The 26798-nt window shown below is 45.4% G+C and overlaps 3 protein-coding genes across 5 annotated transcripts in view; 2 read left to right on the top strand and 1 right to left on the bottom strand.

Moving 5' to 3' along the window:
* SHFL (shiftless antiviral inhibitor of ribosomal frameshifting) overlaps window positions 1-26798 on the bottom strand; it is a 320289-nt gene that overhangs the window by 259205 nt on the left and 34286 nt on the right. The window lies entirely within an intron of this gene.
* LOC310668132 (intercellular adhesion molecule 2-like) overlaps window positions 1-26798 on the top strand; it is a 200882-nt gene that overhangs the window by 142712 nt on the left and 31372 nt on the right. The window lies entirely within an intron of this gene.
* On the top strand, window positions 1477-26123 carry LOC310668119 (angiopoietin-related protein 2-like). Of its 3 annotated transcripts, XR_014506622.1 has the most exons (7): window positions 1477-1959; window positions 15153-15723; window positions 17417-17582; window positions 19980-20170; window positions 21262-21532; window positions 22674-24875; window positions 25011-26123. XR_014506622.1 is itself a non-coding variant. In XM_083421089.1 (6 exons), exons 1-6 carry the CDS (start codon window positions 1949-1951, stop codon window positions 22865-22867), a joined length of 1404 nt encoding a protein of 467 aa, XP_083277215.1. In that variant the 5' UTR covers window positions 1477-1948; the 3' UTR covers window positions 22868-26123. The 3 variants fall into 3 exon arrangements, 2 of the variants coding, with proteins under 2 accessions (XP_083277215.1, XP_083277216.1); XM_083421089.1 differs by having other exon boundaries at window positions 22674-26123; XM_083421090.1 differs by having other exon boundaries at window positions 15125-15723; window positions 22674-26123.

Here is a 26798-nt window from a genome sequence, read left to right as displayed (position 1 = left end):
TATTTGAGAAGGGGAGCCTGTGGCCCTCTGGATGTTGCTGGATTCCCAGTTCCCACCAGGCCCAGTCAACACAGCCAATGGTAAGGGATGATGGGAGTTCAAGTCCCCACAACATCTGGAGGGCCACAGGTTGCCTTTCTCTGCTTTGTACTCTTAGATGGTTCACTTCAGTAGCCAAGGGTTGCTGGGCTCTGCTCCTGTTTCTGTAACTGCATTCAGTTCCAGAGAAATTTAGCATGTTAATTTTCTCCCACTACTTTTTCAATACTACAAGAAACGTCAGTTCCTAAATTCCTAGCTACCCTGGGTATCCCAGGTAGGCACTTGAAGGGTTGGAATCTGGTCTTTAAAATTTCAGCTGCAAGGCCAAAATTCAGTGCCTCCCTGCCTCTCACTCTCCATGGTGCTAATTTACTAAGTCATAGTTGTGGTGCCATGTGGCCTCTCTAGGCTTAGTGCACAGTGTGACAGAACCAGTCGTGCCTCCCTCAGTGGCGAAGCTGAATACTCCGGCACCGGGGGCAGAGAGCAGGCATGGGCACGGCTGGCGCATGTCCCGGGGGCATGGCACGTGCCCAGGGACATGGCATGTCTCCTGTGGGGCCTGCTTGCATTCTGGGGGTGTGGCGCGCCACCCGCAGGGGCATGGCGCCTGGCGCGGTGGGGGTGCGCGACGCATGTCCGGGGGCGGCAGTGATGGTACCCCCTCCCCAATGGGGCCGGGGGCAGTGCGCTCCCCCCGCCTGCGTTCCTCCACCAGTGACCTCCCTAATTCCACCTCTGCTGTCTGTCTGTCTGTCTGTCTGTCTGTCTGTCTATGATTAAAAGCATTGCCACAGGGGGAAAACAAGGCAACCCCACAGGAACCTTGCAATATGTGTCTCCTCCTATTTCTTGTGGGGCATAAACAGTGGAGTACGGCAGGCTTGGGGAATGCTTTGGCCCTGTGTTTCCGGACTACAATTTCCCTCATCCCTGACGATGCCAAGTTAGGATGACAGGAGTTGATCATTATCTGGAGGGCCACAGGTTATGGAGACAGCTTTAGAGGGGCAAGAAAAATCAGGGAAATCTTGTGGGAGAGAGAATGGGGTGGGAGGACAGCGCCGAGGCCCCTAATTCATTCCCTCCCAGCTTAATTTTTCAAGATAAATGAAGTGTAGTGAGATCTGATCATACACTATCTGTTCTGCCTCCTAGTGAGTTGGGGGTTGTTGGACCAGGGGCTTCCTGATGCACAGCACACATTCTTAACTATGTGCACCAGGATAGTTTTTTGGTTTTTTTTAAACAGCTTCCTATCCTTAAGCTAAAACAACTGTTTTGGAGAACTGCTTTGCAGACAAGTTGTGGGTAAATTTGATGGAGCCAGGCCAAGATGCTCCAAGTGCCAATAAAACTCTTGTCCATATGATGTGCCACACCTCCTCTTTTGAAGGGACTATTCCATTGCGCAGGCAGGAGCTGGGAGGGGAAGCTGCTCACGAGACCTGGAAAGTTGTGGCTGCCAAACTCCAATTTCTCAACTGAAGGAGCGGACTGAAAGAGAGAGACAGATGTGTACACAGAGAGCCAGCGCAAGAGCATGCGTGCAGCTCCTCTCAGCAGGGACAGGGCCTGAACAAGCATCTGGAAGGAGCAAGAAGTAAATATTTACAGCTCTTGATTATAAGGTCAAGAATGATATTCCCATCCCAGGAGGCTGCTTAGCCTCCTGGGGAGGGAAAGACTTGGTTTGCTAGGCACTGCCTAGTGTGGGAAGGATGTGCTGATTGGAGTAGATGGAGCGGCTGGGATTTCCCCATTTGCTCTTTTCTTCTTCTTAAAGGAGATCTGCATTCCCACCCTTTTTGTAATCTGCTGCTAGATAACTGACAAGCTTAACAGAGACCATCCACACACTTAAGGAGGTTCACAGAAAAGCTCAACTTTGGAAACCTGAAGCCCTATGAATTACAGGTAAGCACAATCTCAATTTTTCCCCTAATGTTTAGTCTGGCTCTTGAAAGTGGCTTTCAGTGTTCACCAGAAAGGGGGGAAACATTTTATGTGATTCTGGTGTAAGATCTGAAGTGGGGGGAAATCATGCATGTGTCCAAGTGTCTAGATACAGAAACTGTTCTCACAATTCACTGTGGGCAAGATGCAGTTTGCTTTCCTGGTAGTCTTTATACCCTTAACACAGCAGTGGGGAACCTGTGGCCTTCCACATGATACTGGACTACAAACCCTTGACCACTTTGTTCTGCTAGCTGGGACTTATGGGAGAAGAATCTGCAGCTGTTGCTGGAATCCACATGTTCCCCTACCCAGAATGCCTACTTGTACTTTGTTGTAGGAAACTACTGTTAGATGTGTTGTTTCTCAAAGCAGCTTTATTCCAACTGGAGTCCTAATTCTTCTCTAGCCACCTCTCCAGCCAAGGTGTGAACACACAGAGGTGTTGATACGATGGACGGGGCGGAGGAAGGGGGCGGGGGGTGGTCTACCCTGGGTGTCAACACTGAGGGGCGTGACAAAATGCAGAGCAGCACTCACTGCGGGGCCTGCAGCGTGCCCAAGCCACACGGCTCTCCTGGGAGTGACACAGTGGCTTGGGCGCCCGCAGGCTCCATGCTGCCCCAAACGGTCAGCCCACCACCTCCCCCTTAGCTGTAGGGTGGCTGAGTGGGAGGAGGCAGGCAGACTCCTCGGAGGCCTCGCAAAGTGCTCTGCCCCAGGCGCCGGATTGGCTTGTTCCACTGCTGCTGATGGAGATGTATTTAAACAACCCTTGGGTGCACACAAACAGAAACAGCAAAGTTCTGTTGTGTTTTTAAAACTGGTATAGCGTATGTTTAACAGAAGAAAAATATTGGGGTTCACTCAAGGTCCCACAACAGCTCCCACAGCTTGCTGCCATGTTTTAATTTGTCTTAATTTGCTAGGGTGACCAGATAGCAGAGAAGACAGAACTTTTACTTTTGTCATGGAAGAACGAATTCTAGTATGCAAAGGGTACCAAAATTCTCTCTTCTCTGACATTATTATGGCTATACACAGTACAATTATTTAGAGATTTCAACGGGAGGAGAAAGGGTCTATTGTGCAAGCAATGGGAACTAAACTGCTCTCACCTTTTTGCTTTAATATACCCACCAACTTGTGCTGAAGATAGCTTTGATAGCTCCTCTGTTGCTGAGGCCCCTTTGGTAGGAGAAGTGTTAGCTGTTCTGCTCAGCCAGTATAAACATCAAGTAGCCAGTAAGAAAAAGCTTCTTGGATCATGGGAAAGCTCCCACTGCCCAAGTAAATAAGCTCAGGAGAAGCCAGTTCAATGATACTGTTAGCAGGAAATGCTTCCAAATTGTGTGGAAGGAACAAAACTGCAGTCAGTAAGACTCACTGCAGACAGTCACATACATAGACAATTCATTGGGTGTAAGTGTGTCAGTAGTTACCCATTCCAGCATGTTCAGTTTCCTGATGCTGCAGTTAACACTTTTTAGATAGCATTGCACACCTTTTATGCTTTGGACAGTACCTTCTGAAGACCCTACAGATGTTGTTGATCCATCGTCCTTGATGATGTGCTTGTGGTGCCTGGGATTGATGGATTCAACATCAAGGGAGGTCCCCTATACCTGGGCTGCAGGCTGCAGTGTTGGGCCAGGTCAGGAGCATTCTTCTCCAAAAGAAGGCCTCCACTGGTGCATAACTGCCTAGCTTGTAGCAATGGTGTAGCTTGGGTTTCCAGCGCCCGGGGCCATGCCCAGCATTCAACTGCCTAACAGTGTCTCTGTCACCTAGGAGATTGGAGCCGCAGAGATAAGAAAAGAGTCTTTCTGTTGTTTGGAGAGGTCACTTTCAGGTTTTTGTGGAGAAGCTGTTTTCAATTGAGCCCAGTGATGGAAGCTCGCAGCTGTACCGGGTGTTGACATTTTGCACCCCTAACAATTTTGCACCTGGGGCAACTGCCTCTGTGCCCCACCCACTACACACGGATTTATAGTGTCTCATGTAGGAGGAAGGTGTGGACCAAGTGGCTGCCCTGCAGGAGCTGTCCATGCATTTTGAAGTAGCACCCACACCCTCATCAAGGCTGTCACATGTGCTGTCATGCAGCAAGCTGCACCCCGCACTTGCTTCGCCATCCTGCTGGATCATTGTAGTACCGTGAGAGGGCAAAGGGGTGGATGGAGGAGATCACACCTCGTGCATTTAATTCTTTATTAATAGTAGTACACAACTAAAACTGCCATAAGAGGAAGTTGGATGTCATATTCTGATGGGCTGAAGTGTGCAGCTCAGAGAATTTAACACCTTTTTCTGGCACTGGGATGATGTCTGATTTGCAAGGCAGGATGAGGCCCTGGCGAGCAAGGAAGACAGAGAGCCAGGACTTTGGGAGTTCCTGGCTCTGGAAAGAATGTGAGTTGAAGTGGGTTGATTTGAAAGAAGGTATTGGACTCTTTGAGTTCTGTCTGAAGCAGCCGGACGCAATAAGCAGCCAGGTAAAGCCAATAATATATTTGATTGGGCTGGGAGAATGCACAGTTCCAAGTTACACAGAAGCCAAGCAGTCCAGAAAAGTTTCCAGTTCTCATCTATATTTAGAACAAAGTTACTTATTAATGGATGTATTTTTATTCCTTTCCCTTCAGCTCAGTTCTGTGTCTGAGAGCAAGAGAGCAAATGTGTATTTTAGGATTCCTGGATTCTGTTCATAACGCTTGAATTTTTTTTGGAGTGTGGGGAGGCAGGGAGAGGAGTGATACTTGTGAATAATGAAGACAGTATCCCAACTATGTTATACATCCCTGAGTCAGCCCATACTGATGTCTAAGGTGAAATCTCTGTTTAGAAATGGGAATATAGTAGATCTGAAAGATCCTTCATGCCACAAATGGAACACAGGAGCCAACTCCAAAGGCCAAGATCACGTTATGGGGATAAAATATTTGAGGGGACTGAAATGGGAGATCCAATGTCCTGGATTATGTCTACAGTTTCCACCCAGAAAGTTTAATGTTACAGTTGCATCAAAGGGAGAAGTGTGCTTTGCATTACATATTTTCCTACTTTGCATAATATTTTCATTAAAAACAATCAAGAAGCAGGTTCACTTCACACGGGAAAGCACAATGTGCATGTTCAGTAGCACTATAACAGGCTTCCTCAACCTCGGCCCTCCAGATGTTTTTGGCCTACAACTCCATTGATCCCTAGCTAGCAGTCACGGGTAATGGGAACTGTATTCTCAAAACATCTGGAGGGCCAAGGTTGAGGAAGCCTGCACTATAATATGACTTTAAAAATATTTATTTTAAAAAATCTAGATGCTCAGGAGCACTCTGGTCAGGGTCCAGAGAACTATTTGTGGAGCAGAGAAGGTGACCTGGGAGGTGCTGCTTAACAAATCAGAAAAGCCTTGGAGCAGTAATCCCTTGATTTCTATCACATGCCAGACAATTCTATTCATATGTAAATCATGATCATGAAACACATGCTTTATGGAATTGTTTTTATTTCTGCATTTACAATTTTAAAATTGTAAATGGGCTGGAGGAGATGCTCTTTTCTTCTTCTGAAGTCACTGTTGGAATTCAGATTGCTGAGAACAGGGGTAGTCAACCTAAGGCCCAATCGCCTTCTCAATCCAGCCAGCGGATGGTCCAGGAATCAGCGTCTTTTGACATGAGTAGAATGTGTGCTTTTATTTAAAATGCATCTCACCAAATGGCTGAAAAAGGTTGCTGACCCCTGGCTGAGAATATCAGCTTTCAAGTTTCTTGTGACTAAGTTTGAAAACCTGAAAGCAGCAACTATAAAAGGTCATGCTTTGGGGTTCTCTTTCTCCTTAGAGTCTAACTATTTTGGGCCCCTTCAGACCAGACGAGGGCAGGTGAGGCAGTTGCCTCAGGGTGTCAGACTCTGGGTAGCTGGATCCACCTCCTGCACTTGTCGGCCACCCCCTCCTCCTCCTCAGTTGTGTGACCACCATGCATCACGCTCCCACTAGCCAGTGTGTGCATTTTTGCACACATTACATTTTTTTTATAATAATATTTATTACTTTTCCAACAATTTAAACACTACAAAACAAAAAAACAAAAACAAAAATGGAACAATACAATACAATACAAAGACACTACATAACACTAACACATTAAACTAACAAAACCAAACAAAAACAGTTAAAACACTGAAACAATTTCAATATCTTATCTTTCATTCACTTATTTCACCAACCTCCTCACACCTCCCTTTTTGTATTCCACTTCTGTCAATTGTTTCAGCAATTCCTTTCCATCTTCCTCTGTTTTCTATCCTATAATTATCTTAACACATTCTAACCTTATTTTTTCCTTTAATATTATATTACTCTATTTATACTTAAATCCTTATAACATTTCTACTAAAGCCATATAACTTCATTCCAACATTCTTCTAACATTCATTAATTTTACAGTATTTCTGTAAATAGTCTTTAAACTTTTTCCAGTCTTCCATATTGAGTTTTTTCTGTGCCTTCGCTTCCATTGGTGACAACCATCTTGGGGTTTTCTTTTCTAACAAATCCTTATATCTTATCCAAACATTAAACAATGCTTTTCTAACAATATGATTTTTAAATGCTTTATGTGCTTTTACCTTGTCATACCACAAATATGCATGCCAGCCAAATGCATTGTTGAAGCCTTCTAGATCCAACATTTCAGTGTTTTCAAGAAGCAGCCATTCTCTCAGCCAGCAAAAAGCAGCTGATTCATAATAAAGTTTAAGGTCTGGCAGGGCAAATCCACCTCTTTCTTTGGCATCAGTTAATATCTTAAATTTTATTCGAGGCTTCTTGCCCTGCCAAACAAATCTGGAAATATCTTTCTGCCACTTCTTGAAACAATCCATCTTATCCAAAATTTGCAATGTTTGAACATTTTTGTACACATTACATGGCTGGAGAACTGCATTATAAAATAAAGAAAAATTGGAACTTTGAAGGATGGCTGTGTTTGTGTTCCCATGCTGTTTCAGAATGCACAAATTTAAAAGGTTCCACCATAAATGTGACCAAAATGGAATTTTCCCACAATTTCTATGTTGAAGTAACTTCAAGACTTCCATTTGTGCTACAGTTTCTAAGCAAGGGTTTGGGACTTTCAAGAATGGGTACGAGAAGCTTCCCCTTTGTCCTCTGTTTTCTCCAGGAAAACCTGTTCTTTACCGCTGGATCGGAACAGTGTTTCCCAGGGAAAGTGGCAGGACAAAGGGAAACTACTTGGACCCCTGCCTGAAAGTCCCAAACCTGTGCCTAGAAATTGCAGCACAAACAGAAGTCTGAAATAGCCCTTATGTGTAGACGCGGCCTCTTTCAGGCAGCTTGGCTGGGGGTTGCCTTCTTGCCTTTGACCACATTTCTATGCCAGCCAGATACTCTTCTGGCATAGATAGGTGGTGGCATATAGAAATGTGGTCAAAGGCAAGATGGCAAGTAATCCTCCTCAGTCAAGTTGCCTGAAGGAGGCCACGTCTAGAGAATGGAATTTCCCCTCTGCAGAGAACCATCCATTGGTACCATTTGCATTTTACTATTTGAATCTCCCTTTCTCCTCTTGACGTCTGACATGAGAACAGGGTCAGGGGTGATGAGGAGGTTAAAGAGCAGTGATAAGCCCCATATGGCGCTGCCCAGGGAGCCTGGGAATGGACCCTGTGTTTACACAGGAAAGAGGCGCCATCTGTAACCAGGCGGGCAGGCGCTTGTTCTCTTCAACATCCCTCCCCTCAAGCCTCAGGGAGACACTGCTCTAACTAAATCTGTGCTCTTCATTCCTCCCTAGACCCTGCCTGGAGTTGGTTAGAGTGAAGCCCCACTCTGTGTTTCTCCTTGCTTGCTCACAGAGCATTTCACAGCACTGGCAGGCAAAGTGTAGCATCATCACACATGAGGTTTATGTCAGCTTTGCTGTCAGCTACAAACACAAATGTTGACTGAGCCATGTAGCATGTGTTTGATTTTCCTTCTGAATTCTCTCACAGATTAATAGCATCCATGTATGGGAATTGTGCAAAAGCACAAGGAAATGTATCTTTTAATCATTGGTATTTGTAAAAACATGAACCTTCACATGCAGTATTTTTATTGTCTCTGTGGAATGCTCAGCTACTCAGTTTCAGAGACAGATATATCTGCCTAAGAGCTGTGGGGCTGGTTTAAGAGCCTTTAATGCATTCAATGCAATGGATGAAAAACTGGTTCTGTCAGGTTATCAGCATGCTTAATTCTGAACCAGGAGAAAGCCAGCCATAGAAGACACTTACTGACTCCCCAAAAGATCTCCCAACATACTTTTCTTCCTCTTTGTGGAGTTTTTTTAAATTAAGGAGTGTGTGCATGCATGTGTGAGCATGCGCACACACACATATACACACATCAAAATGTATATGTGCCCCTTTAATATTTCTTTACCGGTAAATAGGTTGATGAGCTTCCTGGAACACATGGGGAGGTGCAACATGAGGAGGTGTAACAATCTTGGCCTTCACCTTTGGTTCCTGTGGAGAATCCAGACTTCCTTTCCTGTGAATCTAGTGCATTCCAAGCATGGGCCTAGCCGGGGGGGGGGGGGCAGCTGCCTCCCTAGATCAAGTAAAACAATAGAAATACTTAACTAACTGACCATGTTGGTTCTGCCCCCGCACCAAACAAAAGTCCTGCCCTCCCTCACAAAAATCCTGGCTACGCCCATGATTCTAAGGGGGACAGTTGTGAAGGAAGACACAAGCTACTCCCGGTTTCTCTTCCAGAACTGAACAACTGTCCTCTGAATAATTTATTTCACCTAATTGGCTAGATTTCTTGAATGTCCCATGATGAATGTGAATTGACCCTTAGGCGTTCAGGCTTGATGGAGAATTCTGTCCTATGGAGTATAGACTTGGCTATGGGGTAAGGAGGAGGAGGGTCTGAGTGGAAGTACTTTGGGATATAGGGTGGACAGGAGAAAGAAGAGGTTGGAGGCTCGTGAACCTTTGGCTGTTGTATAGAAGATTTGCTGACATTGCCTTCTATACTACTTTTAAATAATCCTTTTCAGGATTATTTTCAGCCAGCTACCCTAACAAGGAAGATGGTGAACTTGAACCAAAAGCAGTCTGGGTGATGGATGGATTATAAGAAAGATGAGGAGCCTCTCAGAATTATGCCCTATGGAGCAGAGATGGGTTAGTTTGGTTCCTGAGGCAAGACTTGCCTGTTTCTGAGGGTGCAGGCTCTTCTCCATTCTCTCATTTTCCTGGAAGGTTGGGCACAAGTGTTTCCACTGAGCTGAAGGCAGTTTGATGGAGGGATCATTGCTTGTAATGCTTTGCATGCCCAACTTTCATCTCCAATAAACAGATTTTGCAGGTTTGACTAGTGGCTGCATCATGCATGGGGGAGAAAGGAGTGCGTGTGTTCCCTGTACGAAGTAAAACTTGTTCCAAACCACTTTCAACTCTCTTGAAAAAGAACTTTCATGTGCCTCCAACTGAACTGTCTTGTGCTACATCCCATCCCTACTGTGGAATTCCAGATCCATTAATGGGAACTGCAAGGCAGCAGCCAAGAAGGAGGAAGTATATAGCTGCCTGTCTCAGTGGTGGTGACTTTAATGGCCTTTCCTGAGCCAAACTGGATCCATTTCCCAGTTCATATTGGCAACAGCTGTTGGCATTGAAGCACAAGGCCTTTAGATCCAGTCCTGTAAATTCAGAGCAACAACGCAGCACACACACCCCATTAAAATCTCTATCTACTTTATTTACTTTGTTTGTAGACAAAGGAGGGGAAAGGGAGGACCGGAAGGAAACCTGGTTCTTCAACAGCTGAAAGTTCTTCTCAATCTCCCATTTTGCTATTTGGCTTGCCCCACTCTGAGGGGGAATCAGGGGCAGAGCTACCTGCCATGGCACCTGGAGCGGCACAGAGGCGGGGCTAGCCAGCCCACAGGATGGGGCTAGCCGCCCGCACAGCAAGCGTCCCTAGCCGCCCGCCACCCACGTGGTGGGCATGGGGGGGAGGCGCTGCTAGCCGCCCGCATGGTGAGCTTCCCTTGGCATCTGCCGCCCACACGGTGAGCACGGGGGGGTGCTAGTCTCCCACCGCAGCAGCATCCCTAGCAGCCCACTGCCCGCGTGAGCATCAGGGGGCACCACCTGTAGGGTGATGTCACCCGCCCTCATGGCTGACACCCAGTGTGCACCGCACCCCCTGCACCTGCCATCCTCCGCCGGGGGGGGGATAAGTCAGCTGATGAAGCTTTTTCCAAGAAAGAATGCTATTATGAAAATAAAACAAAAGTTGAAAAAGCTACTCACTCTAGACCAGCCTTTCTCAACCTTGAGATCCCATATGTTGTTGGACTACCACTCCCATCATCCCTGATTGCTGCCCTTGCTGGCTGTATGGCTGTACATAATGGGAACTGTAGTCCAGCACCATCTGGGAACCCAAGGTTGAGAAAGGCTGATCCAGATCCACAGTGACAATATTCACTTGCTTTGGGGGAGGAAAGTAGACTGATTCTCTTCATTGCAGTGGGAATATTCATTTCAGTGTATGAAGGTATCATCTACTGCAATAAATTCCCTTTTGAAACAATGGAACCATCCAAAAACAGGGTCCCTGTCCAAAATAAGGGAAGCTGCAAGGACCAGTTGACATGACTAGGCTCCATTGAAATAAACACAAAGAACAAATAAGGCAAAGAATGGTGTCTGATAGGCAATTGAGTTGGTGACACAGATAGACCAAATAGGGATGAATGATAGGGAATAGTAGTAATGGGGTGTTCATCTTTTATGGAGTATCATCCAGCCATTGCATCCTGTATTTTCCTTATGCTGGTTCTGTCTTTTCTCATGAAGAAAGGCTTTTTATTTTTTTAATAGTGGGAGAATAGTTTAATCTCCAGTGATATAGATGCTTTTAGTATTACTCTTCCAACATTTTTTTAAAAATAATATTTGTTAAAGGTTTAATAGTTACAGAAAAAAGAAAAAAACAATAAAAAATTTAACAGACAATACATCGAAAATAAAAAGAAAAACAAAAAACAATACAAAACAACAACAAAAAGAAAAACAAAAACATTTAAAAACACATCTAATATTTCCATATCTTTACTTTTCATTTACTCATTTCATCGACCTCCTCACAACTCCCTTTTTTTGTATTCTAGTTCAATTAGCTATTTCAGCAAATTCTTTCCATCTTTCTCAATTTTTTGTTCTATAATTTATCTTAACACAATCTACCTTTTAATTTTCCACTTTGGCCCATTAACAATCAGTTTTTGCTTAATTCTTTATAACATTTCTGCTAAAACCATATAACTTCATTCCAGCATCCTTCTAACATTCATTAGTTTTGCAATATTTCTGTAAATATACTTTGAATTTTTTCCAATCTTCTTCCACCGACTCTTCTCCCTGGTCTCGGATTCTGCCAGTCATTTCTGCCAATTCCATGTAGTCCATCAGCTTCATCTGCCATTCTTCCCGGGTGGGTAGTTCTTGCGTCTTCCAATACTGCGCGATGAGTGTTCTTGCTGCTGTTGTGGCATACATAAAAAAGTTCTATCCTTCTTTGGCACCAATTGGCCGACCATGCCCAGGAGAAAGGCCTCTGGTTTCTTCAGGAAGGTATATTTAAATACCTTTTTCATTTCATTATAAATCATCTCCCAGAAATTCTTAATCCTTGGGCACGTTCACCAAAGGTGAAAGAATGTACCTTCAGTCTCGTTACATTTCCAACATTTATTCTCGGGCAAATGATAGATTTTTGCAAGCTTGACTGGTGTCATGTACCACCTGTAAATCATTTTCATTAAATTCTCTTTTAAGGCATTACATGCCGTAAACTTCATACCTGTGGTCCATAACTGTTCCCAGTCAGCCATCATAATGTTATGTCCAACATCTTGTGCCCATTTAATCATAGCAGATTTCACCGTTTCATCTTGAGTATTCCATTTCAACAGCAAGTTATACATTCTTGACAAGTTCTTAACTTTGGGGTCTAACAATTCTGTTTCTAATTTTGATTTTTCCACCTGGAAGCCTAGTTTTTTGTCCAAATTATATGCCTCCATTATTTGATAATAATGGAGCCAATCTCGCACTCTATTTTTTAATTTTTCAAAGCTCTGCAGTTTTAATCTGTCTCCCTCTTGTTCCAAAAGTTCCCTATACTACGGCCATTCCAACATTTTAAATGGGCCCTGACATATTGGGAAAGTGGACCTATCACAGCTTAGCATACATTAATTGTAATATTTGTGGTGGGTTCCTGTGAACTACAAGTTTGCACCCTGCAAGAAGACACTTGCTGCACTCAGAAAGGCAAAGAGAGATGCTCAGTGGATTGCCAGACAATGTGCCCATGACTACTGACTAAAGCTGTGTCAGAGCACCCAACTCGCTGCTGACACCAGCAAAACAAAATGTATGAAAGCACGAAGAAAGCCTTTGGACCAACAGTTGGTAAAATTGCACTGCTGAAAAAGTGGCACTATTACTTCCCTTGATCTAGATGCTATACTCCTATTGATGCAGCCCAGAATTGCATTGGCTTTTTTAGCTGCCGCGTCACACTGTTGGCTCATGTCAAGTTTGTGGTCAACCAAGACTCCTAGATCCTTTTCACATGTACTGCTCTCAAGCCAGGTGTCACCCATCTTGTATTCAAGTCTCCAGGGCCAGATGAACTGCATCCAAGAGTATTAAAAGAACTGGCAGATGTGATCTCAGAACCACTGGCAATCATCTTTGAGAATTCCTGGAGAACAGGCGAAGTCCCAGCAGACTGGAGGAGGGCAAATGTTGTCCCTATTTTCAAAAAGGGGGAAAGAGAGGACCCAAATAATTACCGCCCAGTCAGTCTGACATCAATACCAGGGAAGATTCTGGAGCAGATCATTAAGCAAACAATCTGTGAGCACCTAGAAAGGAATGCTATGATCACCAATAGTCAGCATGGATTTCTGAAAAATAAGTCATGTCAGACGACCCTGATCTCATTTTTTGACAGAATTACAAGCCTGGTAGATGAAGGGAACGCAGTGGATGTAGTCTACCTTGATTTCAGCAAGGCATTTGACAAGGTGCCCCATGATATTCTTGTAAAGAAGCTGGTAAAATGCGGTCTTGACTATGCTACCACTCAGTGGATTTGTAACTGGCTGACTGACCGGACCCAAAGGGTGCTCATCAATGGTTCCTCTTCATCCTGGAGAAGAGTGACTAGTGGGGTGCCACAGGGTTCTGTCTTGGGCCCGGTCTTATTCAACATCTTTATCAACGACTTGGATGATGGACTCAATGGCATCCTGATCAAATTTGCAGATGACACCAAACTGGGAGGGGTGGCTAACACCCCAGAGGACAGGATCACACTTCAAAACGACCTTGATAGATTAGAGAACTGGGCCAAAACAAACAAGATGAATTTTAACAGGGAGAAATGTAAAGTATTGCACTTGGGCAAAAAAAATGAGAGGCACAAATACAAGATGGGTGACACCTGGCTTGAGAGCAGTACATGTGAAAAGGATCTAGGAGTCTTGGTTGACCACAAACTTGACATGAGCCAACAGTGTGACGCGGCAGCTAAAAAAGCCAATGCAATTCTGGGCTGCATCAATAGGAGTATAGCATCTAGATCAAGGGAAGTTATAGTGCCACTGTATTCTGCTCTGGTCAGACCTCACCTGGAGTACTGTGTTCAGTTCTGGGCACCACAGTTCAAGAAGGACACTGACAAACTGGAACGTGTCCAGAGGAGGGCAACCAAAATGCTCAAAGGCCTGGAAACGATGCCTTATGAGGAACGGCTAAGGGAGCTGGGCATGTTTAGCCTGGAGAAGAGGAGGTTAAGGGGGGATATGATAGCCATGTTCAAATATATAAAAGGATGTCACATAGAGGAGGGAGAAAGGTTGTTTTCTGCTGCTCCAGAGAAGCGGACACGGAGCAATGGATCCAAACTACAAGAAAGAAGATTCCACCTCAACATTAGGAAGAACTTCCTGACAGTAAGAGCTGTTTGACAGTGGAATTTGCTGCCAAGGAGTGTGGTGGAGTCTCCTTCTTTGGAGGTCTTTAAGCAGAGGCTTGACAACCATATGTCAGGAGTGCTCTGATGGTGTTTCCTGCTTGGCAGGGGGTTGGACTAGATGGCCCTTGTGGTCTCTTCCAACTCTATGATTCTATGATTCTAGGATTCTAAAACCCTCCAATGACATTGTTAGTAGCTGGCAGGCTGCCAATCCCTGCTGAGATGGGGCCAGTGTTGTGATTTGCTAATTGCAGCATTAAGGCGACCTATCCACAGCTGGTGTTTGCGTTTTGCCAAGTGCCCCTTTTGTCATTCTTGTTCTTCTTGTTCCTGATGTTCCAATAAATCCTTTTTGAGCTGAATCTTGGTCTTGGGTCATGCGTGAACCCACCTACACCTCAGAGGGAATAACTGAATTTCAATAACCATATTTGAAGAAGCTATTATTTCAGTAAATGAGACAAATTACCTCAGGGTCTGTAATCAGAGTGTACACGTTCATCTGATTTAAAACAACAATGTAGAGGTCTTGCACAAGAGCACTTTATCATAATCTCAGTATTTCATTGTTGCTGTGGGGGGTTTTTGGCCAGGGAAATGTGTGGTTGTCACAGCAGTTATAGAAACCTCCAGGGTCACCCACACTCATCAAATCAAAGACCAGATTGATATAGCTAAGTATCCCTCTTTCACAAGACCATTAAAAATAATTTAAAAAATGGAAATGGATATTGCCCTACCACCAAAAGCACAAGTTGTTGCTGCTGCTGCTAAATAACATATTGTTGCTACCCTAGTTTCTGAAACCTTGGTCCCAGACCTCCCCTATTCATAAACAAACTCTGCCCTTTTGACTCACAAGTGAAAATAACTACTGGGATAGGTTTTTCCCAAATATTTCCTTCTGTACAGAAAATATTTGGGATCATTAAGAGTCAAGATCAGGATTGCTCCCCTGTACTATTTCAGTCCTGCGGTTTATGTACTTATGGGTCTGTTTACCTTGTGCACTTCTGAACATTTGTTTTATTTATGACACCTTAGAACTCTTACAAGCGCCTTTCTTCTACAGCATGGCGCCTCAGTACCTGGTGCTGGTGGTGGTGCTGAGTCTGGCCAGGCCAGGCCTGTCAGGTGTCGAACCACTGACGGGGCCGAAGTGCACCTACACCTTCATCTTGCCGCAGCAGAAGTTCACGGGGGCCGTGTGCTGGAGCAGCGTGCGCCTTCCCCCGGAGCCCCCGGGCCTCAATCGCTCTGAGGTGGCCGAGCTGCGTGATCAGCTGCACCACCAGCAGGCCCAGATGGAGGAGCTGCGCCGCCTAGTGGAGGTGGACGGGGCCGTGGTGAGTGAAGTCAAGGCCCTGCGCAAGGAAAGCCGCAACATCAATGCTCGCGTCACCCAGCTGTACACTCAGCTGCTTCATGAGATCCTCCAGCGACGAGAGCGGCCAGTGCAGACCTCGCAGCTTGAAGGGAGGGTGGCCAACGCCTCTGCCGAGGCCTTGCGCGTGGCGGCCAGTTATCGCCAGCTGGAAGGGAAGTACCATGCCCTGGCTGCCCTGGTCAACAACCAGAGTGCCCTCATCAGCCAACTGGAGAGAGACTGCCAGCAAGGAGCCAGTGGCCGGGGGAGCCCACAGGTACTGCTCAAACTGAACTGGGAGACAGAAATGGGAGAAATTAAAAGGGTCGCTAGAGCCAGTCATCTGGTGCTACTTGGCCTGCTGTGCCTGAAATCATAAATAAGGAAGGGCCAGGGCAGACTTCACCGATGGTGGAGTCCTGATACCTGGTGCTGATGCTGACCCTGCGAAAAGGGAAGGGATGTGACAACAGCAATGCCAGGAAGACAGGAGCTGATGTTTTCTAAACCATAGCTAGGCCCCAAGCTACACTCTCCCTCCGGAATGCTGTGTCCTCTAATCCTAGATGTACATGGTCTAGTACTTTTGCTGAGTGTACCGCTTCAAATTGTATGTTCAAACTCACATGGCAGAATGCTGCTGTAGCCATAATAGTAATAATAATAATAATAATAATAATTAATAACAAATCAATGTACAAAACAAGCATGTTAGGGGAAAGATTTCCAGCATAGCTTCTTCCCATACATGCTAATTTTCCATGTTTGTTTTTGAATGGAGGAGTATTCCGGCATGTGAGCCCCATCTGCAGCCTGAAGGCAAGGAGCGCTAAGCAACCTTTGACTCTCCAGTTGTTGCTGGACTCCAACTCCCATGAATCTCAGAATGGCCAGTGGTCATGGGAGTTATAGTCCAACACCTGCAGTACTACAAGTTCCCATCCCTAATTTACTGAAAAATGGAAGTATTTGATTGATGCTCAGAGCCAATCTCTTTTTGCCCCATGGCTGCTCCCTGTTCAAAAAGGTTTCTGAGCCTGAGCCCGGGTTCAAATTAAACCCTGCATAGAAAAACGCTATGGTGGCCCTCCCACACAACCTGATTTTTCAGCAGCTTATTGGAGGTAAAGTTTCCCCCCACTTTATTTCTATGTCTGCAAATGGTTGCTCCATTTCTACATGTCCAGCAACTGTTGACAGCACAAGAGCCCGGATAGAAAAAGGACATTAATCCCTTTTACTTAATTCCCTCTTTACAACCTTTTCCAACGTGGGCAATGAGCCCTGGGAGAACCCTTTTTGTGTCGCTGCTATTTGCCCATCTCCCCCCTCACTTGCCCACGACCACTTCAGTCTATGGAATTTTCATTCTGCCCTTACAAGGCATCCGTCTTTTAACGTGGCAGCATTGCTCATGCTGCAAAACTCCCTGCCTGTTAACAACAAGCAGGCACCATCACTGCAATGCTTCTGATTGCTTGATAGAAATGGCTTTCCTTTGGGTAGGCCTACCAAGACTTCTATTATGTACTTTTATTATGTATGTTTTTAAAAATTCTTTAGATTTTGTCTATATTTTTATAATTTTGTTATATCTACTTGTTTTTAAAGTTTGCTGATTTCATCAGCATTTTTGATAAATATTTTAGTTAACCTCAGCTGTCAAAATTTTCTTGATTGAAAAATAGGATTAAGTGGTCTACAAATGTTGTTAATTTTAAAAAATTGCTCTAGTGGAGTTAGGACAAAATACAGTCGGTCCTAGTCTAGCTTTTGGGTTTCCTGGAAGCATATTTATCACACTTAGAACTGCCACCTTATTTTCTGGTTGTGCTCCTGTGCCTTTAAGAGCCACTTGAACGTGCTCTAAATCCCCTGCTGCCCTTGAACTAAATGATGCTGCACTCGAACTATACTCTTTTAGTTCTCCTATGTTTTTAGGGTGAGTTATTTCTCCTTTTTCTCCACAGCCCCCCCTGGTGCCAGTGGTGCCTCACAACCCTGCAAGCATCGCCAATGAGAGCAGGGTCCATTTTGATGCCGTCAATGACATCCAGCGAGACCGGCCACACAAGGCGGCAGTGCCACAGGGCGGCACTCTTCAGCCGCCTGCTGTTGTGCCCACCAAATCCACAGGTCAGAAAAAGAGAGCAAGTCTATTAGGAAGCAGCGGGGCAGAGGCTGTGCAGGGCAAATGCCAACAGCACCAACCTCTGCCGCCATGAAGCCTAGTTCACACAAAGAACCAATGAGATGCTAAAACCACTCCTGTGGACAGTGGATTAACGTTCCTCTCTATAAGAGCTCCCTGCACAGAGAACCCAAGAGGTCAGGCAGACATGTTTTTGCCAGCTTTCTCTCTATTATGCTACTTTTGTACCTGCAGGGGCTGTAGGTCTAATGTCTCCCCAAAACTCAAATGGCAAGTGCTTCTGTTTATCTGACCCCCAAATATCTTTGGAGTGTTAGCATCCCAAATTTTGCTGGCATTACCTTCTTAAAACAGGCAAGCGACTGCCAGCTACCACTGTGATTATTCCATTGCTATCTGCTATCCCTGATAAAACATTTAACTGATCATCCTGGGCTCTTAGCAAACCATCAACCTAACAATTACTCAGTTGATGGTTATTCGGATGGTCTAACATCTGAAACAAATCCAAAGTATCTATTTTCTTTTGGGAAATGTGACAAGCTATACACTCCATGATAGGGTAGCCTGTGAATGGTATCTCATTTCTCCGCTTTCCTCCCATTTATGTCATGGGGACCTCCTGCTCCTTCCCTGAGGCATCCGCAGCCAAGAGCCAAGAAGGACTGGTGTGGCATACACAAGCAAAACCACCGCCTTCTTAATTTGGGATCCTCCAGTCCCCTGGCCTAGTACTGACATTTGAGTGAAATTCAAGGAGCAATTGCTAGTGGAGGGCCACTGATTTATTGTCATAAATTTGCATACTGAAGGAATGATCGCTGGGTGTGGAGCACATTTCCGCCCGCAGTCAAACCACAGCTGTCTGAACATCATGCCCTCTATCTAACCTTTTGCTCTCTTAGTAGTCTGCCATGCCCTGTCTGTGACCTTTGTCTCTTTCGATTAAACATTGTGCAAGGGGAAAGCGACGCGGTGGAAACAGGTGCCAGAATAACCTGTACCACCCTTCGATCTCAGGACTGGAAGATGTGTAAAGGACACAGTCCAAAATGTATCTGTCTGGTTTTGCATATTGTGCCAATAAAAGGAGCTTCGGCAGAGCTAGCTGGCAGCTTGCCTGTGCACAGGTCACCTGCATCCAGCCTCCTGTCATCATCCGTTATTCCTACACATACCATTAGCTACTGCAAGCCAGATAGATAGAGGCAGTTGTATCTCTTACTGGTGGGCAAAACTAAAAGGTATGTATATCACAGTATGCCTGCCCCTGGGTCTGACCTTCCTATGGCCTGTGGCCAACTAATGCTGGAGGCACAAATCTGTTGGGACTTGTGGTGTCCATTTAAATAACTGGGACCTGCATAGGAGCCCTGCAATGCTTTCAAGTACACTTACTAAATGAAGCGCCTGAGATTCTCCTAATATATCTTCTACTAATATATAATAATATACCTCAGGTAAGCTCATGAAGAAAGCTTTTATTTTCCCACTGGTGTTTGGAAGACCCCTGAGGCATTTGCCTGATGATGAAGAATTCTATGAAACTCAAAAGCTTGCACAGCCCTTCACCAACCCAAATCTGGCCAATAAAATGTGCATTTCCCCTGCTTTGTTTCTCTTATCCTTTATGAAATGTTTTATGTTACAATAAACATGTGAGGTAGATTAGCTCTGACAGAGAGTGCTTCTAAATAGGAGCTCAGTGTTGTGATATCACAAATGGATTTCTGGCAACAGGTTTTTCCTTTTCCTTTTTACATATGGGGTGGCATTTTTATGCCAACACTGTTGTGTGGACACTGGGGGAAAAACTTGCATGCATGAGAAGCACAGATCCCATCTGGAAATACCCAAAAAGGCCATCCAAGTGAGACAGGGCATCACCCTATCTGTGCTACAGAACTCAATGATAACCTCCAAACTAGTCCCTGTAATTAGCTGCCCCTACTTTGTTCATCACGGGTGAACATGTGGGTGGTGCTGTGGTCTAAACCACTGAGCCTAGGGTTTGCCGATCAGAAGGACGGCGGTTCGAATCCCTGCAATGGGATGAGCTCCCGTTTCTCGGTCCCAGCTCCTGCCAACCTAGCAGTTCAAAAGCACGTCAAAGTGCAAATAGATAAATAGGTACCACTCTGGCGGGAAGGTAAACGGCATTTCCGTGCACTGCTCTGGTTCGCCAGAAGCAGCTTAGTCACGCTGGCCACATGACCCGGAAGCTGTACGCCAGCTCCCTTGGCCAATAAAGCGAGATGAGCGCCGCAACCTCAGAGTCATTTGCGACTGGACCTAATGGTCAGCGGTCCCTTTACCTTTATCTTGTTCATCACACAGTGTTATTCGGTCCCTGTTCATTAGTTTTTCTCTTTCTGGCACAGGGCCATGGCGTGACTGTCAAGCAGCTCAACAGAATGGGCAGACCAGTGGCATCACCATGCTACAACCAACTGGTGCCCGGGGAATCATTCAGACCTGGTGTGACCAGGAGTATGATGGGGGTGGTTGGACCGTTATCCAGCGGCGGCAGGATGGGTCGGTCAACTTCTTTATCACCTGGCAGCACTACAAGGTGTGTTGAGGATGTGGCTCCAGGTGCCACATGAAGGGGAGAGCAAGGAGATGAAGGGGTCCAAGCTTGTGAGGAAAGCTGGGCAGGGGGAAAAGGTGGACCTATGGGATGCAGAGGGTCACTTGGGGTTAGAGTCAGAGATCTGGAGGCTCATGGTGGAGCTGGGACTTATAGGCTGAAATCAGAGTCGCGGGTGATTGGTGATACCAGAGGCCAGGTTCAGATATACTGCTCTTTCATGGGTATTCAGCCTTCAGTTTAGTTGCCCCAAGTTGAATTTGTAGGAAATACTTGGGGATAGGAATTCCTGATATGCAAAAGGTTTGCAGCAGCACACCTATGAATCTGGTCTTGACACAAAGCAAGGGTTACTCTGCCACCTGCTGTGCTATGCCCACTTAGTCAGATGGAGGCAAAAACACATTAAGTCATGGACTGAAAACATGAGGAAGGCCCAAATAGATGTGATAATGAGGGCAGCCATGTTTGTTCAGTCACATGGCAATCCCATTCTTGCAGTGTGGGTGGGTGGGTGGGTGGGTGTATCTAGTCTTAAGATAAAAATATGTGATCTTTCGGGGACCTGCTGGCAAAGTGGACCATAGAATGCTCTTATCAGGAGAACTCTGTATTAAGGGGTGAAAGCTTCCTAGATTTTTCTCAGGTTTCCTTCTCTCTTTTCCATTACTCCAGAGGTATGGGTTGAATCTGGCTCCATCATGTAGCCTCAGTTGTCTCCTGGTCTCCAGTAGCAGAGTCAGAGCCCTGCCCAGGATCTCGTTCCTTAGCAGGAGACTCTGCAGCCTCTGACTCTCATGTCTTGCTTCTGGACTCAGGTCATCACCACACATGGCAGCTGACTTTGGGCATTGAGCTAGCATGGTGTATGTATGCTTTGCTGATTTCCTGCTGCAAAAGGATCCCACATATCTCTGCAAGTGTGCCACAGGCCCCAAAGTGGTCTGGGAAGAAAGTAGGAGTATTAGCTCACTCTTCTACCCTATGGCTAGCACCAACTGTTCCCCTACAGCCAGTGCCCACCTGCTAACATCTTACTTGCTGTGTTTCCCCCTGCCCTGCTCCACCTTCAGAATGGTTTTGGGAACTTGGAAGGAGAACACTGGCTGGGTCTCGAGTTCATTCACTGGCTGACTCGCCAGGGCTCGTACGTGCTGAGGGTTACCATGGAAGACTGGAGTGGGCGACAGGCATACGCAGAATACAGCACCTTTGCCCTAGAACCTGAGAATGATTTCTACCGGTTGCGACTGGGGCGCTATCAAGGCAGCGCTGGTGATTCCCTCTCCTGGCATAATGGCCGACAGTTCAGCACCCTCGACCGTGACCATGATGCTTACTCAGGTAAGGATGCAGAAGGGAGATGGCTAAAAGAGGACACCAAGAGCTGGGGAGGACGGTCTTGTTTGTTCCTTATCTTTTTATCACTTTTATCCTTTTTTATCATCGATCTGGACTGATTGGAAGGGTGCCTGCCTGCCATGCTGCGTCCTCCTCATGTCACCCTCCATGCCCCGACCCCCAGACGTGCCCGCCTGGGCACTCAGCCGCTGTGTCTGAAAGTATAGAGAAGAGGTAGACAAAAAATATAGTATCCAAGCAAAGCGGTTGTGGAAGCAAATCATTATTCCTATAGTAGCTATTAGACCTGTTTCTCTTGTATCAGATTCCAAGAGCATGATATTCTGCACTCCAAGGAGCTTTAGCTCACAGCTCCAAACTCTGTCTCATTTGCCCACAGTATTCAGAACTGCAAAACTGGCTCTAAACTGTTTCAGCTGGAGGGTGCCACCTTCCTAGACTGATGGATGCTGCATTCTAAGGCTGGAGAGAGATTCCCAGCCATCAAGAGAACTTTGTCTGCTTATGCTAGCTCCCAAGTATTAAGCAGACACCTGGCTAACAAAGGGCAGAACCCTTAATAGCACTGTATGGAGTCCATCTATGAAGTCCAGACCTCTCACGGAGCACACTAAGAAGAGCCTCAGATGATGATTGCATGGTTTGAGTCAGTTCATATGGAGAGATGTGGTCCTGGAAGTATTGTGGGTCTGAGCCATTTAAGACTTTCTAGCTCAAAAGCAGCACTTTGAATTCGACCTGGAAACTAATTAGCAGACAGTGCAATCAGGACAGGATTGGTGTAATATGCTCAAACCATCTTGTCCCAGTGAGCAACCTGGTTGCCAATTCTGCAGGGGTGGGGAACGTGTGGCCGTCCTTATGTTGCTGGATGACCTCTCTCATCCTCCCTCTCCACTAGCCATGCTGCCTGGAGCTGACAGAAGCTAGACATTCCCCATCTCTATTCTAACAGCATCTGATTTCAGGATTTGATTCATGGGCACAGCTGCCCCCCAAAAAAAAAAATCAATAGAAATACATAGCTGAGGTTCTGCCCTCCCCCCCCAAAAAAAAAAATCCTGGCCATGCCCATGGTTTGATGATAAATTATCTATTCCCCACCCCTCTTCTTTTCCCACAGGCAACTGTGCCCACTTCCAGAAAGGTGGTTGGTGGTACAATATGTGTGCCCACTCCAACCTTAATGGTGTCTGGTACAAAGGAGGGCACTACCGAAGCCGTTATCAGGACGGGGTCTACTGGGCAGAGTTTCGTGGTGGTGCCTACTCACTCCGCAAGGTGGCCATGATGATCCGGTCTCCACAAGGCACCTGATTTCTGTACCTGGGAGTAAGAAAGGACGCATACCAAGGGCAGGTCTAGATATTTAAAAACAGGAGTCACTGAGCTCTGAAAGCTCACTTGCCATGTTCTCAGTCAGACGTACAGCCTCCTTCTCAAAGCAAGCTCCTTCTAGTGCCAGTGACCTGTAGAAACTGTGGGTGCACTATGCTAGCGGGGGGGGGGGGGGGGCTTGTGGCATTCCCTGAGCAGTTGTCCAGATTTTAAAAGAACATTTTTCCCTTTAAAAAATAACTGAAAATAATTAATGAAGGTGCCAAATGATGTTTTAAATGTACATGCAGCACCTTAAACAATTAACAGTCAGCACCTTTTAAAAAATTGGAAATCAAAAAGCGAAGGGGGTGTTCAGCAAAACTGAAGAGAGAATTAGCATATGGGGGGGGGAGGTGTTTGTTATTTTCAGTGGGTGCTTCTAGGTGGGGCCTCCTTACACCTACAAGTTTTTCACAGTGTCCACATAAGTGGCATCAAAATGCTAGCCTGAACTTTCCACCTCATTAAATTTGGATTTGTCAATTTTGGAGGAAATCCAGTGAAGTTAAAAACAAACAAATACTGTAAACAAAACAGCTTGTTGCCAGAAACCTTTGGTACCTGAATGGCCTGCAAGCACTCGTCTAGAAACACATGTTTTAAATCTGACGACACATGTTTTAAATCTGCAGCTTTATACTTACATACCTGGGAGTAAGCCACACATGAGTCAATGAGTGGAGGTGTATAGGACTGCATCATCTTCACTCTCCAGGTGTAACAACCCTGTTTGTTGTAACATGTGAAGCCTTGGGGGGTTGCATTCTCCCCATCACATGCCAAAAAAGGAAATAAAAAACTTCAGTTCCCCTAATTAGAAGCACAGTTTGTTGCTGTGTGCAAACTTTGCAAATGACAGTGTGTTCCAACTATGATTTCTTAACTATCCAGGATTATGTGGTTTGTTCCATGCTGCTGTATACTCCTCCCTCCCCGCATTGTGGAACTGGTTACTCTTGCAGAGGCTGAAACACCCCGTGGTAGAAAACAACACTGCAGCGATTTAAGGATCGCCACTTTCATAATGCTAACAGAAGCGTCATTAGCACTGCTGTAGCAGACTCTGGGCTCATCCAGACTTCTGTGCCGTGTTTCTTGGCACAAGTGTGTACTTTAAAGCTCTGTGTCCAAGCATGTTTTTGTTTTTGGTTGCCCTAATGCTTTCCCTGCAAAAACCCACGCTCTACTGCCGAGTCTGTGCAAACGGAAATCACAAAAAAACCCAAATTGCCATTTGTTCTGATTCAGCGTTAAAAAACGGACATTTGTATACAGTGGTACCTCTGGTTAAGAACTTAATTTGTTCTGGAGGTCTGTTCTTAGCCTGAAACTGTTCTTAACCTGAAGCACCACTTTAACTAATGGGGCCTCCCACTGCCGCTGCACCACTGCTACGTGATTTCTGTTCTCATCCTGAAGCAAAGTTCTTAACCCAAGGTACTATTTCTGGGTTAGCGGAGTCTGTAACCTGAAGCGTATGTAACCCGAGGTACCACTATATGCCCAATTGCTATGTGAAGGTGGCAGAGCGAGAAAGTGAGGAGCGGGTAAAGTCCTGGCAAGAGGCTCCCCATTCATGCTATAAACTCTAGAGTTAACACAGTTCCTGGTGATCTATTCTGATTGAAAAAGGTTTAAGGAAAGGGCCTCCTCATCCTTTTATCAGAGATGGAAACCTGAGGCACAGTAGAGCTAGCGGCGAAAGAAAGCCATGATTTCCACTCCAGTCTGGATTTGACACAACAAGCACTGTTTCTGTTCCACTACAGTTCTGTTTCTGCCAAATATTCTGTTATTTATCTTGCTGTCCATTATTCAGCTTAAGGTGCATAACTTGTGTAACTGACAACTGTTTATGTAAGCTACATAACTTACATTCATTTCAATGTAAAGGAAACAGCAAAATACAATAATTAGGCATTAATTAGAACTCACACTATATTATGCAAATCCCATAAATGAAGACAAATGTATTTATTTTGCATAAACCTATTTTGTTCACTTAAATTTGAAATTTTCTGGCAAAGAAGTCCACAATCGGCCCTAAAAATAAAGTATGCAAGTCTATTAGTTCTTTCAGATTGGTTGGGTATACTTTTTTTGACTACTAGCAGAGTTCTTCCAGATTGTGAATGTCCTTTGACAAGGCACACAAACCCAGCCTCCTGGATACAGTGGAACCTTGGAAGCCAAATGCCTTGAAACTCGAACGTTCAGGTCCCCGAATGATTGAAAACCGGAAGTGAATGTTCTGGTTTTCGAAGATTTTTGGAAGCCAAATGTCTGGCACGACTTCCAGTTGAGTTCAGTAACCCGCTTTTATCCATCCTTCCATCCTGCAAACTCCCAAACACGCTGGCAGATGCTTTCTTGGCTCCTCTGCCCGTGCTTGATCTCCTTGCCCAATCTCCCAGCCTGATTCCCCTCCACCCCCAGCCAGATCTTGGCAGCCTCCTGCCCATCCAAGGCCCTGGGACTTTGGGTCGCTGTATGGATTCCCTCCCCTCTTGAAAATGTTTGCCTACTTTCTCCTCTTCCTCAACCTCGTTTTTTTCCGGGGTTGCTTCCCCCTCCCCCTTGCACAGAATGAGACTCTTTCACCAAAGCCTTTTCTTACCAGACAAAGGGGTCGTTTTATTTTGCAGGAGGTTTAAGGGTTTGTGTTGCTTTGTTTTCAGTGTATATTTTGCCTTTCGTTGATGTTAAATTTAACGTAGAGCTTGCTGTTTAGTGTAAAGCATACCGTAGATCCTCCCTCTTCATAAGACTAAGGCTGCCTTTTCAGGGCGTTTGAATCACTCTTGTGGTGTATTTTTTTAAAATACAACAACCACCACTCCGCTTTGCAGTGCTGCTTCCTCTATCGGTGTGTTGTATCCCTACATGAACACACAGGAATTTAAGACTCCAAACAACCTGAGACTTCAGTTCTTCTGAATGCAGTTATTCCATAATTGCTCTGAAGTGGTCTCATTGTCTCCTTACAGAGTGCTGTGCTGAAGTCTGTCTGTTTTTGGTACTTATTTTGCATTTTTGTGGCTTTTTGTTTTGTTTTTGTGACTGTGTGGAACCCAGTTCAGCTACTGATTGTGTGACTGCAGTACACTGTTTATTGCTTTCATTTGATGGATCAGTGGTCTCGTTATATAGTAAAATTCACGTTAAATTGCTCTTCTAGGGGTTGTTTTTAAAAGTCTGGAATTGACTAATCCATTTTGCATTACTTTCTATGGGAAAGCACACCTTGGTTTTGGAACGCTTTGGTGTTGGAACTGACTTACGGAACAGATTAAATTTGAGAACCAAGGTACCACTGTACTCTTAACCACTCCATCAAGGAATGAGCCATCTGTGTGTGACTCCTCGCTTCTGCAGCTTATTCCCAACTGGATGATGTGCACAAGCAGGTGCCACAGATCCAGCTCCCTCCTGAGCCAGCTGCTGGGGCTGCACATACATAGCCCGGCTGCCATCAGATGGCCTCAGCTGCAGCACACATATGCATGTAAAATGTGGTTCAAATGTCAATCACGTTTTCAGAAAGGGATTTGGAGGAAATGAGTATGGATTTAAGTTTCTTTGGTCCCTGTCTGAACTGTGTGCATCCAGGCCCTTGTCTATACTTTCTCATTTTGTACCTCTTCAATTGACTAGTGTTTAGCAGTGGCTCCCATGGGTCAAAGGATCTTGCACATCACCTGACTCTTCTTATTGGAAATGCCACAAATTGAATTTGGGACCTTTGACATCCAAAGCATGTCCTCTAGTGCTGAGCTACTGTCCTACTTCTAAGAAAGTTTAGAAACAGGGGTTTTAAAAAATGATCTGCTGCCACTGACTAACTCTAAGGCTGCATACGCGTGACATT

This window comes from Podarcis tiliguerta (genome assembly GCF_965153285.1).
Source record: "Podarcis tiliguerta genome assembly, chromosome: 17".
In the NCBI taxonomy this organism is placed as follows: domain Eukaryota; kingdom Metazoa; phylum Chordata; class Lepidosauria; order Squamata; family Lacertidae; genus Podarcis; species Podarcis tiliguerta.
Note: the sequence above shows the minus strand (reverse complement) of the source record. Positions and strands in the feature narration are given on the sequence as shown.

Bases quoted from the DNA above. Each gene is read 5' to 3' on its own strand.
- LOC310668119 (XM_083421089.1), top strand. The intron at 20,171-21,261 runs GTGTGTTGAGGA...CTCCACCTTCAG, and splicing joins TCACCTGGCAGCACTACAAG to AATGGTTTTGGGAACTTGGA. The intron at 21,533-22,673 runs GTAAGGATGCAG...CTTTTCCCACAG, and splicing joins TGACCATGATGCTTACTCAG to GCAACTGTGCCCACTTCCAG.